The 16654-nt window shown below is 41.6% G+C and overlaps 1 protein-coding gene across 1 annotated transcript in view; it reads right to left on the reverse strand.

Moving 5' to 3' along the window:
- TTLL10 (tubulin tyrosine ligase like 10) overlaps nucleotides 1-16654 on the reverse strand; it is a 750762-nt gene that overhangs the window by 692769 nt on the left and 41339 nt on the right. The window contains exon 3 of the mRNA XM_044063591.1: nucleotides 2572-2657. Coding sequence (XP_043919526.1) covers nucleotides 2572-2657 — 86 coding nt within the window. The remainder of the gene's footprint in view (nucleotides 1-2571; nucleotides 2658-16654) is intronic.

Genomic DNA, 16654 nt, shown 5'->3' on the forward strand with positions numbered 1-16654 from the left:
TCCACTGAGCACAGAAGAAGTCATCAGGGATCTGGGGACCCAGGTTGGCAGTAGCCTTTCGTTTGACACTCATGTTGCTAAAGTAGTTAGGAAAACCTTCTACATTGCCCACCTGATCATGAAGGGATTCACATCTAGATCAAGGGAGGTCATCGCCCCCCTGTACTCATCACTCATTAGACCTATGATTGAGTACAATGCCCCATTCGGAATGTATCTGACCCGACACCTGCAGCAGCTGGAAAGGCCCCAAAGTTCCTCACCAAAAGGATAAAGGGTCTCAAAAATATGTCTTATGCTGCCCGACTGAAAGAACTCCAGCTCTATTCAGTCTCATACCGCTTGCTCAGAGGTGACCTGTGCCTGACATATAAGGCCATGTCAAACCCTGATTTGATGAATATGCTTCACCTCAAAAATCTAGATCCCTCAGAACCACAAGGCGGAGACTTAAACCTTGACACGGTTATTAATAGAACATGCTGGAGGGACAGATTCATCACCCAGAGACTCCCTATGCTGTGGAACAAAATCCCGGTACATGTGAGGCAGAGCACCTCACTGGCCTTGTTCAAGAGGAATCTTGACCAATGGATGGGGGATCGCAGATATACCCCAGGGATTACTTCAGTGTCACTGCTTGACAGAGGCACAGCAAAATAATAGGCATAGTTTTATTCAAACTAAAGGGGTGGCGAAAGCCAAATAACTATGGGCTAGGCTTATAAATGCCCTTTGGCAGATAGCCTAGTATGAACCTATGAACCTATGAACCTATTACCTACCAACCTATGAACTAACACATCTGTTGATTTCTCAGGAGGGATAGTTTATGATTAGGGAGTCATAAAGGATGTTTTAGGACTAGGGAGCAGCATAGCAGTTTTAGGTTTAGGGAGAAACTGGGGAATTTAGTGCTAGAGAGGGGGAGTGAAGGTTTAGGGTAATGAAGCAAGGAGTTGAGTTGGGAAATGGGTGGCAGTTTTAGGTTTAGAGTTTAGGGTCTATATGGTTAGGTGTGGAGATGTCTATGTAGAAATGGGAGATTGGGTTAGTGGTAGTTTGAGCACTTGCTTTCTCATACAAGTGTTCAAGAGCAGGTGTGTTGCCAGCTGTTAGCATGCAAACACCTTTAGTAGAACCCCATGACACAATCCCAGTTTAACAAAGTGCTGCTTGACAAAGGCTTAATACTTCCTTCTTTTCCTGCAGTACCAGTGGTAGAGAATGATGGTGCTATCTGACATCCACCCGTGCAACTATCACATGACTGCCCATAATTTACATACTTTATTTCTTTACTGTGCAGGTGGAGACGACCCTGGAGAGGTGGAGATATGCTTTAGAGAGAAGAGGAATGAAGGTCAGCAGGACTAAGACAGAATATATGTGTGTGAATGAGAGGGAGGATAGGGGAATGACCAGGATGCAAGGAGTAGAGGTGGCAAAGGTGGATGAGTTTAAGTACTTGGGATCAACAGTTCAGAGTAATGGTGAGTGTGGAAGAGAGGTGAAGAAGAGAGTACAAGCAGGATGGAGTGGGTGGAGAAGAGTGTCAGGAGTGATTTGTGACAGACAAGTAACTGTAAGAGTGAAAGGGAAGGTCTACAAGAGGGTAGTGAGACCAGCTATGTTATATGGGTTGGAGACAGTGGCATTGACAAAAAGGCAGGTGTTAGAGCTGGATGTGGCAGAGTTAAAGATGTTAAAGTTTGCAATGGGTGTGACGAGGATGGACAGGATTAAGAATAAATATATTAGAGGGTCAGCCCAGGTTGGAAGGTTTGGAGACAAAGTCAGAGAGGCAAGATTACGTTGGTTTGGACATGTGCTGAGGAGGGATGCAGAGATTATTGGGAAAAAGATGCTAAGGATGAAGCTGCCAGGTAACAGGAAAAGAGAAAGGCCTAAGATAAGGTTTATGGATGTGTTGAGAGAGGACATGCAGGTGGTTGGTGTAACAGAGCAAGATGCAGAGGACAGGAAGAAATGAAAACAGTTGATCTGCTGTGGCGACCCCTGATGAGAGCAGCCAAAAGAAGAAGAATATTTATTTACTTTGAGAAGAGAGTAGAAAAAAATACAGCAAAAACAGAGTCCCCCCACCAAAAAAAACACAGCCATGATCTCTCAAGCTGCATACAAGTTATTGACATACCTTACACTCCAACAAATCGCAAAAAGTACCCACTGCAGCAAGAGTAGGGAAATAACCCCAGTGTCCTGAGCAAGTTATTTAAGCCTTTTCAAATTTCTACCTTGATTATCCCCTGAATAGAAGACATCGGTATTGGTCAAGTAGTAGCAGCTAGGCCAAAAAAAGTAAGTAAATAAGTGAACACATAAATATGTCCTGAAAGCAGTCTCAAAGACAGAAGCAATCCAGGTGAGAAAACCTGACTAATTTGCACCAGCTGTCTGCAAAACGGAAACTCACATTAGAGAATTTCAAGTCTGATATACGATATTATAAATTCATTAGACATAGAAGAAGTATAAAACTGTGAGGATGCATCCTTTCTTTGACAAACTGTATACTCTAGCTTATTCATTTTTAGTAACAATATTTACCTTTGTAAATTGCAAAGAAATACTGTCTTTCCTCTTTAATATCCATACGGTATGTTTCTGGGAAAAAATCTTCTAGTTTTAACAACCTAAAACAAACAGAAAAATGCATCATTTTAATCTCAGGGCCACTGATATTTCTGCATAAAAATTAAAAAAAGGCAGACAATGCCACCTATGCAAATATATGTCTAATATTTTGCCCAACTCTTTCTGAGAGGGAAGATTTGATATTTAACTCTAGACTGACCTGTTCTGCTTTTGTTTTCTTGTACACCAATGAAAACAAGTGTTTGTCAATGCTGACACTTGGCTTGCAGGATAAAGAAACTACAGCAGTAGTGGATAAAGATGTGTTGTCTCTAAAATAAGAACATATTTATTTATGTTTATTTCCTGTGTATTGACTCAGTTTAATCCCATTAGGCCAGTGCCTTCAGGGGAGATACAAGAAGTTATTTATACTGGCTAGGGTGAATTTGACCAGTGCACTGGGGTACTTCCATTGCTCTTGTTTTCATAAGAGATATTGGACCTTTTACATCCATCTGAGATATCACCAACTCAAGTAGACGGGACCCCAGTTTTATGTCTTCTTCAAAGGGTGGCACATTCAAGAGTACAACCACCCCCCCCCGCATGATGCACTGAAGTGTCAGTATTAGGAAATTAATCCAACTACCAGGTGTAAGAACAGAACCCATACGCGTCTGACCTTTTAACACAAAAGGCAGCTGTGTAACTGGTTGTGCCATTGACACTACCTATACATATAATACAGATCACCAGTTGAAACTGAGAAGCTAATCCTTCACAATGTCCAAAATATTATGTTACACAAGGTTTAGAAGTAGCTGCCAATATATATTCTGTTTTGATCAAAGTTTCCACACTTCTATGTGTTACATTAATTGTGTTGTCTAGTAAAAACAGACACTGAACAATATATCATATTAGACATGATAGCTTTGTTCCTATCCGTCAGCATTGAATTACTAAAAATATTGCTGTATCTTAGATGTACAACATGTGCAAAGTAAGAATGCTTCAGTCTTTGAGTATTGTATGTCAGAAGCATTCTTGCTCTGCATTTTAATTGTTTCTCCCTGTAAATACTGCCTTATTGTTCACATTAATTTTACATAAATATTATAAGCTGTCCTGACTTGTATGAAAGGCTGCTATACTGTTTACAACTTAGTAGATTGTTATTGGATGAAGGCATTGTTTTAGTGAAGTTATAAAAAAGTAGTTTTGTGTTTCCAAAAAAAAAAAAAAAAAGTTTCTGTCTTTTGCACACAGTGCAGACTAGAGAAGTTGTGACTGCAGCTGAGCTACAAAATATAAGTATCATCTTGATTTTTTTTTGATTATTTTTACAGATTACTGTTTTTACAATTTAATATATATAAAGCACTTTGTCTATTCAGTATCTTCACAAATCCTTATCTGTTTAAAAACTTTCATTTGTCTCTAGTGCTTGCTGTCTTGTAGGCTATTTTGTCCCACCCTTCCTCCCTGTTGGTGTCTTGCTCTTATACTTGGTGGCTTTGCAGTTGCCCGCCCCTACTGTGACACACCTCCTAGTCTAGTGTCATTAGCTCATTCTGCTTAATACAGAGAGAACATTTGATAAGGCCTTCTGTTCCTCCTTTTTCCCTTTCAAAAAGTAAAACAAAACTTTTTTTTCTCTTTCGCCTGAACCTTCTTGTGTTCTGACTGTCCTTCTCAAACATTTTGGAAATATACAGTATATTTCAGAGCATTTGTTATAACTGTATTTGCTATAACTGATTTAAGTATTTTTTCTGGCTTTTTGATTATTTACTGCTTAGCGACTGCATTTTAGCCTGTTTATACAGCTCTGCATTCTATTTAAACTGTTTTTGTGTTGATTAACTGTTTTGCACTTTTAAAAAGTTAGTTGTTGCTTAATTTTACCTGTAGGCTAACACACTCAAGTGCTAGCCACTTAAAAGAATTTATAGCGTTTACTGTCTGTTTTCCTCTGTTTTCTGCAAAAAAGAAAAAAAAAAAAAAAAAATCTTGTTTTCCCGCCTTACTGAACTAGAATAGTCCAGTCTTCAGAGTTTGCTGATCTCTGGGCTTTGTCTTGGTTCCTGTGCTATTCCATATCCTTATTTGGATAAAAGGAAGCGTCTTTGTTCACCAGTGGGAGTGGGGAGCACTGAGCGCCTATTTGTCCCTAGAGGAGTGGTTCCAGCCAGAAACTTGTAGTCTATTGGCCATTTTGGGTCAATTCCTAGCTCTTTTCAGCCCCCTGTAATAAAGCCCGCTTTAGCACGCTTTTTCGCTTGTATTCAACTCAGCACAGCTCCTCGTGGTGTACTGCAGAGTTCTACAAGCAGCAGAGAGCAAAAGAGTGACTTTTTCCTGATTTAAGTATTTTTTTCTGGCTTTTTGATTATTTACTGCTTAGCGACTGCTTTTTCGCCTGTTTATACAGCTCTGCATTCTATTTAAACTGTTTTTGTGTTGATTAACTGTTTTGCACTTTTAAAAAAGTTATCTGTTGCTTAATTTTACTTGTAGGCTAACACACTCAAGTGCGCTAGCCGTTTAAAAGCATTTATAGCATTTACTGTCTGTTTTTCCTGTTTTCTGCAAAAAAAAAAAAAAAAAAAATCTTGTTTTCCCGCCTTACTGAACTAGAATAGTCCAGTCTTCAGAGCTTGCTGATCTCTGGGCTTTGGCTTGGTTCCTGTGCTATTCCATATCCTTATTTGGATAAAGGGAAGCTTCTTTGTTCACCAGTGGGAGTGGGGAGCACTGAGCAGCCTATTTGTCCCTAGAGCAGTGGTTCCAGCCAGAAACTTGTAGTCTATTGGCCATTTTGGGTCAATTCCTAGGTCTTTTCAACCCCCTGCTATAAAGCCCACTTTAGTGCGCTTTTGCGTGATTTAGGACTGAGTTTCCCATAGAGCACCATCGGGCAGCGCCGGTTAAACAAGGTTAAACTATTTCTGGCTCCGTAAAGTCTGCTCTTCAGTTTTCCCTTAGAACTTCTCTACTTGCAATCTAAACAGTCTATTCTCTATCTCAATAGCTCAGCACTTGCTCCTAAAGCATTTTTATATAGGTAAAGTACTTGTATACTAAACAAAGTACTACATTAGCCTAGAATCCCCTTGAATACCCATTTCCCTATAGGTCCCTTCTGACTCAGTTACACAGCAAACTTTTTCACTTTTTCTAGCATGTCGAAGGGTCAGTTGCTAGCATCCTCTCCTGTTCAGCTGGTGAATCTGGGCATCTTGAGGCAATGTTACAATTGCCTCATGTACACAGACAACCCACTCCTTCTCCCACAAAACACAAATACATGTGAGAGATGCAACTATATAGCCAAACTGGAGGCTGAGCTCTCTCAACTCAGGACTGGCAAGACCAGACAGGAGGAGAAGGAAACCACGCACACCACAAACCCAGTTTTACATAGAACTATCACAACTGCAAAACAAACACATAAACACACAAAGACATACTCGGAGGCACTGATCAAAAATCTACCAAAACTACAGAGGCCTCCAAAGCAGACACCCAAGCAACTGCCACCTCAAGACATAAGACATGCAACACATAGTTCTCAAAGTCAGTGTGCTAAACAGTCACAGCCCTTAAGGCCAAACACAATGCCAGACACACTTGTTATAGGTGACTCCATAGTCAGACACACTGACGTCCCTCTCACCAGACTGAACAAGGAAAAGATCACAGTTAGCTGCCTGTCAGGCGCTAGAATCCACCACATAACACAAGCACTCAGGTCACTCCACAGCAAGTACAAGTATGACTCGCATTGTCCATGCCGGTGTGAACGACCTGAGATGTACCTCCCTGGACTACATGAAAAGAGACATAGAGGAGCTCTCAGATTATGTAGCCCAGGCCGGTATGACCCTGACCCTGAGCAGTATCCTACCCTCACCAAGAATGATGCCACAATACAGAGACAAAATGATCAGCTTTAATAATTGGCTTAATTACTGGTGTCATTCTAAGGGGATCCAATGTCTGTCTGCCTGGGATGACATGCTTGACAAACCACGCTGCTTCACAAGGGACGGCTTGCACCTGTCACCCCTGGGCTTCCGGATATTGGCAAAGGCTCTTGCCACCCCCATAGTGCCTTTTTTAGGCAAGGCTCAAATGATAAACCTACCGCCCTAGAAAACAAAAATGGAGAAAAACTAAGGGTAATACTGCTCAATGCCAGAAGTCTAAACCTCAAGATGCATGCCCTCGAAGCCCTCCTCAGTATGGAGAACATCGATGTTTGTGCTGTGACTGAAACCTGGTTCAAGGCTCCTGAGAGCACCCCAGCACTATCAGGTTATACCTCATATCATGCGTTCCGGCCCCAAAATCCGGACCGAACCACAAAAGGAGGGGGAGTATCCATATTCATAAAGGATAACCACACCTCCAGGTTAGTGGCAACGCACGAAGCATCGGAGACCATCCAGGTGCAATTAACCATAGTTAAAACTGCCCTACTGTTTGTAACATGCTACAGACCACCTTCTCAAACTCAGGAAACCCACACAGCCTTCCTGAAGACACTGGAGAGTATAAATGTCTCTCCAAACACCATCATATTGGGTGACTTCAACTACCCAAACATAGACTGGGAACATTACTCAAGCCCCAACACCCTAGCCCAAAGGTTCCTTGAGTTCATAAACTCAAATGCTATGGAACAACTAGTCACCATTCCCACAAGAGGAGAAAATATACTAGACCTGATCATCACAAACATGGGGACAAAATGCTCCACACCGGAAGTATATCCCTCATTGGTGAGATCAGACCATAAATTAATCTCACTGGAGATCCACATCCCGCACCCACCCCCAGAAAAAAAAGACCACAGTGAAGAACTTCTCAAAAGCAAACTTCACACTTCTTAAGACTGGAGTGGTATCCTTCAAGGCCCCTGAGCCAGTGGAAACCACAACCCACGCTGCTGAAACCCTTACAAATGCCTTCTATGAGCACCTCCAGGAATGTATGGATCAAGCAATCCCTAATAAAATCAAGACCCTTTCCACCAAAGGCAGGTGCCCAGTCTGGTGGACTCCAGCCATAAACAAACTCTACAACAAGAGGAGAAAGCTACTACATGACAGAGCAAAATCCTTAAATGGGAAGGCATCTCTGATCAATACTAGCAAAAAACTACGATCACTCATAAAATCATCCAAGGCCAACTTTGAGAGAAAAATCGCTAATGACACAAAAGACAATCATAAAACCTTCTTTAGCTATGTTAGAAACCTGGGTGGAAACTCCCAGATATGCTCAGAATTAGTCCAAAACGATAAAAAAATCACTGAACCCACAGACATTGCCAACATACTGGCAGACAGGTTCAGTGCAAATTTCTCCCCCCCCCCCCCAAAAGGAGAAATATCTATCCCACCAGAGTCTAGCCTCCCAAACATCTCAGATGCCCAGGTGAGAGCTGCTCTCTCTAAAGCAAAACACAGCATCAATGGGACCGGACGGTGTCCCCGGATGTGTGCTACACGAACTCAATGAGGAACTAAACCCACACATAAGGCTGCTGTTTAATCTTAGCCTTACTACAGGATACGTACCCAAAGAATGGCGTCACGGCAACTGTGGTCCCACTCCACAAAGGCGGTGCTTCTACGGACCCTGGAAATTACCGCCTCATAAGCTTGACGAGCCTTGTCTGCAAAGCTATGGAGAGGATCATAATGGAACTCATAAATAAAGACATTGGGGACCTACAGACACTGGATCCTACCCAATTTGGCTTTGTCAAGGGCAGATCCTGCCTCTTGAACTTGGTCGACTTTTCGAAACAGTCACTAAGGCCATTGATGAGGGTAAGGCAGTTCACACAGCCTACCTTGACCTAGCAAAGCGTTCGACACAATACCCCACTCGGGCATCATAGAAAAGCTCACCAGCTTAGATGTAAACCCATATGTCACAAGATGGGTTGCAAACTGGCTCAAGGACAGAACACACAGGGTTAGAGTTGCTGGTGCCATGTCAGACTCTAAGCCGGTCACGAGCGGTGTCCCACAGGGCTCAGTCCTGGGACCCTCCTGTTCGGCATTTATTTTTCTGAAGTGCAGGCAAACATGGGGGATTGTGGTTGACAAAATTTGCAGATGACTGCAAACTGGGCACCATAATTGACACTCCATCAGACACAGACATCCTCCAGAAAGGTCTCATAGAAATGGATAACTGGTGCCAGAGCCATGGCCTTAAGCTAAATGCCAAAAATGTATAGTCATACCCTTTGGGAAAAACAAGGTAACCCCTAATTACCACATAGGTGGTAATCCATTAAACACGGAAGAAGTTATCAGGGACCTGGGGACCCAAGTTGACAGTAACCTCTCTTTTGACACTCACATTGCCAAAGTGGTTAGGAAGACCTTCTACATTGCCCACCTGATCATGAAGGGATTCACATCCAGATCAGGAGAGGTCATTGTACCCCTGTACTCTTCACTTATCAGACCAATGATTGAGTACAACGCCCCATTCGGAATGTACCTTACCCGACACCTGCAGCAGTTGGAAAGACCCCAAAAGTTCCTCACCAAAAGGATAAAGGCTCAAACATATGTCATGCGATGCCCGACTGAAGAAACTCCAGCTCTATTCAGTCGCATACCATCTGCTCAGAGGTGATCTGTGCCTGACATACAAGGCCATGTCCAACCCGGAATTAATGGACATGCTCCACCTCAAAAAATCCAAATCCACCAGAGCCATGAGAGCAAGAGACTTAAACCTCAACACGGATATAAATAGGACGTGCTGGAGGGACAGATTCATCACCCAGAGACTCCCTACACTATGGAGCAGAATCCCAGTCCATGTGAGGCAGAGCCCCTCACTGACTCTGTTCAAGAGAAATCTTGACGAGTGGATGGGAGATCGTAGGTTTACCCCGGGAATCATCTCTGTATCACTGCTGGACAGAGGCACAGCAAATTAATGGGTATAGTATTCTCATCCTAAGGGGTGGTGAAAGCCACACACACTCTGGCTAGGCTTATAAATGCCCTAGGGCAGATAGCCTAGTATGAACCTATGAACCTATGAACCTAATAACTATTACAGAAAAGTAAACCAATATTGAATTGAAAAGAAACTATTATTGCATGCATTGCCAGAAATCTAAAAGTGAAAAGTAAAATATAAATATAGCAATATCAACCCCCACCCACACACACAATAAAATAACATTAGGAAGACATTGTCATCAAATTCCCTCCTGGCTGGGGGGGTACAGCATGTGAGCATGTCTAACACCATCTTAATGCTTTTCATTATCGATTTGATGTTAATGTGATCTGCATTGACATAATCCATGCTGTTTACTATAGCAAATTACTTTCCTGGAGCTTTTCTCCTTGGGTCTCCTCTGAAAAAGGGCTCTCTGGCCCCAGTCGGACCCACTCTGGAAGTATTCAAAATTAGTACCCCAAATGCCTTGTTTACTAACAATGCAGAAATACTCATCACAAAGGTCCAACTCAACAAATGCAAATCTATAAACATTGCATGTATCTATATTCCCTCAGGTGACAACACAAAACCTTGGAGGGTATCCTCCAGTGGCTTTCCACTAACGGCCCCCAGGAAACTGTTATTCTCGGGGATGTCGATATCGACTGGAATACTTGCTCTTCAGACTTCCCCTCCACCCATATAAATTTGCATGGCTTCTCCCAGATGATATCTTCCCCAACCAGAAACAATAAGCCTAACAAAAAGGAAACTATCCTAGACTGGATATTAATAAACCACCTACCTCCAATATATAAAACAGGTACCCTACCTGAGGACTTAGTGACCACTTCCTGACCTGTATCCTAGACGGGATATTAATAAACAACCTACCCCCGATATATAAAACAGGTACCCTACCTGAGGACTTAGTGATCACTTCCTGACCTGTATCCTAGACTGGATATTAATAAACAACCTACCCCAGATATATAAAACAGGCACCCTACCTGAGGACTTTAGTGATCACTTCTTGACCTGTATCCTAGACTGGATATTAATAAACAACCTTCCCCAGATATAATATCAGGCACCCTACCTGAGGACTTTAGTGATCACTTCCTGACCTGTATCCTAGACTGGATATTAATAAACAACCTACCCCAGATATATAAAACAGGCACCCTACCTGAGGACTTTAGTGATCACTTCCTGACCTGTATCCTAGACTGGATATTAATAAACAACCTACCCCAGATATATAAAACAGGCACCCTACCTGAGGACTGTAGTGATCACTTCCTGACCTATATAATCAGAAAAAGAAATGACATCCCTCAACAATCTTCCTTTAAAACCATTAGAAGTTGTAAGAACTTGATTCAGACTAAATTTCAGAATGAACTTAACACATGTGACTGGCCAGCCTATGGCTACTTCCACTAGATGAAGCTGTCTCATACTTTAACTCTATATTTCTTGCTATCCTGGATAACCGTGCTCCCCCACACACTATCAGAACCAATAACAAATTAGCACCATGGCTGTCCAATGAATCAAGACAAAAAATTATTAGCAGAAACAAAGTGTGGGCCTCCTGGAGAACCACTAAGTCCCCAAAAGACCACCTTATGTATAAACAGCTGAGAAATGATGCAAAGAAGTCTATTATGCTAGACAAAAATAATTACTACTGTAATCTGCAACAAAAGCACCAAAATCAACCACAAAAATTCTGGTCAGGCATAAACAAACTTCTCCACCCAGGCCAATCCACTACCCGTACCCCCTTAACTACTCTCCAACAACCTCCTAAAATTGGTGCTAACACCTTATTCTTATACCCCAAGTACCACCAACCCCACACCTGATAATAAGATCCCCTTTAAGCTTGAACCAGTACCAACATCTTTTATTAAGTCCCTACTTAAAAAATGAAACCCACCACTCTTTCAGCAGACCTACTACCTGCAGAATATCTCCAAAAAGGTGCTAATGAAATAGCATACCCCATATCAATTTTAATCAACAGAACTATCCACGAAGCCTATATCCCCCACATCTGTAAAATCTCCCACATTGTTCCTCTTCATAAAAGGGGAGATTCCACTGAACTTTCAAATTATAGGCCTATAGTCATTCTGTATCCCTTGGCTAAAATAATGGAAAAATGTATCCACAAGCAATTTCTTGCCTATCTGAATCAAAACACTCTCCTAGCCCCCCCCCCCAGCACAGATTTAGACCTTGTCATAGTGCAACCTCAGCCCTTCTCTCCTTCTCCCATACAATAAATCAAAACCGTAATGACAACAAGCTCTCCTCAGCCATCTTCCTTGACCTATCCAAGGCATTTGATATGGTAAATCACCAGCTACTCTTAAACGCATTAAAATCACTCTCCATAGATAACCTAGCAATTACCTGGTTTCATTCTTACCTAAGTGACAGACAGCAAGCTGTACTATGGAAGAATAACCTATCGTCTCTTTTACCAGTCACCCTTGGAGTCCCACAGGGATCTATATTAGGTCCCCTCCTATTCTCCATATTCATTAATGACCTGTACAAAGTCATCCCTGATGCAACTTGTATTCAGTATGCAGATGACTCAACCCTACTTTTAAAAATACAGACCAGTGGAAATAATTATTCAGTAGTCATTTTTGCTGGTAAAGTTTGGTTATGTCTAAATGTCTATTATAATAATGAACAGGAGGAAAAACAGTACCAAAATCTGCTACCACCGAGGTGTGTAGAAACCAATAAAACCAACAAGTACGGCACTGTAGAGGAACCAGCAACACGACTTTGGTATTCTTCCAAGCTTTTACTGAATAATTCAAATAACAGAAATAAAACAATGCTCATATTACATCATGAGTTGGTTTTATTTATTTCTAAATGTCTGTCATGTTTTACACTGTGCTTTTGAAAGATTAGGCCAAATTTCTGCTTAGTGTTACACAATGAAGTTGACAACAGTCATGAGGTGAAGTTACCTTGTGGGGAGTGGGTCTACTACAAATAAATGCCATGAAAATTGAAAAAAGTATGTTGTAGATGTGACTTTGATCAAAAATTATATAGAACTGCACTAGGGATGAGACAACAGCAACTGTGTTGAAACAACCAGCTAAAGGAGTGAAAGCTCAATTAGCATGGGAGGTTTATTGCTATGTATTAACGTAGTCATCCCTGGTTTGTCTTTGACTGTGTAATTGGCAGAAGTAATCCTGTCATGCTGTTTTATGTGTGTCTCTCTCTCTCAGCCAGACAATACAGGATATCTGGTAGTGCCATAATCTAAGTAGCAAACCACAGAAATTTTACAGTAGACCTTACTCTTGGTAATAAATTGATATGCTACAGTTGAAAATGCATGTGGTGGGTTTTGGCATAATGGTTAAGGTATTTGCCTCATAGATTCAAGGTTTGATTCTCATCTTAGGTTATTGGCTAGCCTTAAAATGACCCTTCAGGGCAGTTAGTCTAGTATTCAGCTATGAACCAAACATACTCACATAAAGAGGATGTGCTGAGATACACTAATCAGTCAATTATGTAGCTAAGAAGTCTCCATATATGCAGATGAGTACATTGTTCCTGAGTATCTCTTTGAATCAGTGACACAACAGGTAACAAACTTGCCTTTAGTGCAGAAGGCTGGGGGTTATAGTCCAACATCCAGTAGATCAATTGCTGACACTGGAATGTAGCATAAGGGGGGAGGGTGTGCCGTCCTTCAGAGGAGATGTTGAACCAGAGCCCCAGCTTTCCCCTAGTAGAATAAATACCACCTCAGGTCTCCCCTGAAAAGAGGCTACTGACCTGGTCAACAAAGGATACATAAATGGTAGCAGATGACAATAAATTATGTGTTTTTTAATTGTGCACAGGGAGTAATGCTTAAAATGATGTATACATTTTAAATGAAGGACCACAGATATTAGCCCATGAGTATAAAAGGGCATTTATTTATTTATTGTTAGTGAACTTGTACAGTACTCTTTTCAGCCACTTCCTGACCATGTGGCACAGACAAAATAATACATGCATTTTATATGAACAAAGATTGATAATGCATACACACATTTAAATTTTAAATATGACACAAATGTTAAAATAAGAGACACGAGGTTAAGACAATGCTGATCTTGAGATATAGTTAAGTATGAACAGTAAAATATATGCAAGAGAAGTAAACTGTGTCCAAAATATAGAAACATAAAGTAGAATTTATAATAATGTAGTGAAAATTGAAAGGATTAGAGGAAAATATAGTATAAAGTTGTTAGTTACATTCCTGCTGTCTGCTGTGAAAGCAATTTTAGCATGGTGCAAGGCTGTACAAAAACTTTACGTCACTTATGAGACCCAGGGTCTGGCAGGTAGAGAAGAAGATTAAGACTCAGTCTGAGCTGTCAATGAGATGCTTCCTAGAGTCCAAGGCTTGATTCCTCCAGCTTCCATTTGCATACTGTTGCTGTTTGATTTACTTAGGTTAACAGGGCTCTAGGTCACTGGGTTAGGCATCCCAATGATCTCTTGAACTGTACACCTACAAACCAGTCATGAAATATAATTTAATAACTTAATAGACTCCTCATAACATACACCCACTGGCAGACATTAAGTAATGGAAAAATATGTAGCCAGACAAAAGAATACATCTGTATCTAGCAGCCACAGCCAAAAATGAGTTTTAAAGAGGTATTAAATATGTTGTAAGCATCTTCTTTGACCTACTGATGTTATGCATGATACATGTGGCCCAGACTATTTCTAGGGCCCTTCACCTTCTTTAACCTGCTGATGTTATGGATGATACGCATGGCCCAGGCTAATTCTAGGGCCCTTCACCTTCTTTAGCCTACTGACACTATGCATGATACGCATGGCCCAGGCTAATTCTAGGGCCCTTTACCTTCGTTAACCTACCAATGTTATGCATGATAAGCATGGCCCAGGCTAATTCTAGGGCCCTTCACCTTCTTTAACCTACGGATGTTATGCATGATATGCATGGCCCAGGCAAATTCTAGGGCCCTTTACCTTCTTTAATCTACCAATGTTATACATGATAAGCATGGCCCAGGCAAATTCTAGGGCCTTTCACCTTCTTTAACCTACTGATTTTATACATGATACGCATGGCCCAGGCAAATTCTAGGGCCCTTCACCTTCTTTAACCTACTGATGATATGCATGATAAGCAGGGCCCACACTCATTCTAGGGCCCTTCACCTTCTTTAACCTACTGATGATATGCATGATAAGCATGGCCCAGGCTAATTCTAGGGCCCTTCACCTTCTTTAACCTACTGATGATATGCATGATAAGCATGGCCCAGGCTAATTCTAGGGACTATTCACCTTCTTTAACCTACTGATGAAATGCATGATAAGCATGGCCCAGACTAATTCTAGGGCCCTTTACCTTCTTTAACCTACCAATGTTATGCATGATAAGCATGGCCCAGGCAAATTATAGGGCCCTTCACCTTCTTTAACCTACTGATGATATGCATGATAAGCATGGCCCAGGCTAATTCTAGGGCCCTTCACCTTCTTTAACCTACTGATGGTATACATGATAATCATGGCCCAGGCTAATTCTAGTCCCCTTTACCTTCTTTAACTACCAATGTTATGCATGATAAGCATGGCCCAGGCAAATTCTACGGCCCTTTACTTTCTTTAACCTACTGATGATATGCATGATAAGCATGGCCCAGGCAAATTCTAGGGCCTTTCACCTTCTTTATCCTACCAATGCTATGCATGATAAGCATGGCCCAGGAAAATTCTAGGGCCCTTCACCTTCTTTAACCTACTGATGATATGCATAATAAGCATGGCCCAGGCTAATTCTAGGGCCCTTCACCTTCTTTAACCTACTGATGATATGCATAATAAGCATGGCCCAGGCTAATTCTAGGGCCCTTCACCTTCTTTAACCTACTGATGATATGCATGATAAGCATGGCCCAGGCTAATTCTAGTCCCCTTTACCTTCTTTAACCTACCAATGTTATGCATGATAAGCATGGCCCAGGCAAATTCTAGGGCCCTTTACCTTCTTTAACGTACTGATGATATGCATGATAAGCATGGCCCAGGCAAATTCTAGGGCCCTTTACCTTCTTTAACCTACCAATGTTATGCATGATAAGCATGGGCCAGGCAAATTCTAGGGCCCTTCATCTTCTTTTATCTACTGATGATATGCATGATAAGCATGGCCCAGGCAAATTCTAGGGCCTTTCACCTTCTTTAACCTACCAATGCTATGCATGATAAGCATGGCCCAGGCAAATTCTAGGGCCCTTCACCTTCTTTAACCTACTGATGATATGCATGATAAGCATGGCCCAGGCTAATTCTAGGGCCTTTCACCTTCTTTAACCTACCAATGTTATGCATGATACACATGGCCAAGGCAAATTCTAGGGCCCTTCACCTTCTTTAACCTACTGATGATATGCATGATACACATGGCCCAGGCAAATTCTAGGGCGCTTTACCTTCTTTAACCTACTGATGATATGCATGATAAGCATGGCCTAGGCAAATTCTAGGGCCTTTCACCTTCTTTAACCTACTGATGATATGCATGATAAGCATGGCCCAGGCTAATTCTAGGGCCCTTCAACTTCTTTAACCTACTGATGATATGCATGATAAGCATGGCCCAGGCTAATTCTAGGGCCCTTCAACTTCTTTAACCTACTGATGATATGCATGATAAGCATGGCCTAGGCAAATTCTAGGGCCCTTCACCTTCTTTAACCTACTGATGATATGCATGGTAAGCATGGCCCAGGCTATTTCTAGGGCTCTACACAGTGCAATACTCTTGGCTCCTATCTGACTCTGCAGTGCCCTGAAACTAAACTGCCTTCCAGCTAGACTATATTTACTCCCTAGTATATGCTAATAGTGTCTGAGCGATTTATACTTTGTATAAATCTGAGCTGCAGCAATAACATAAAATCAGTTTTCTGATAAAGAATTCCTTCAAAGTTAGTAGTGTTGCAGGAATAAGACTTATTACAAATTG

This window comes from Protopterus annectens, chromosome 2.part1 (genome assembly GCF_019279795.1).
Source record: "Protopterus annectens isolate FY-2018-M chromosome 2.part1, PAN1.0, whole genome shotgun sequence".
NCBI lineage: Eukaryota > Metazoa > Chordata > Ceratodontiformes > Protopteridae > Protopterus > Protopterus annectens.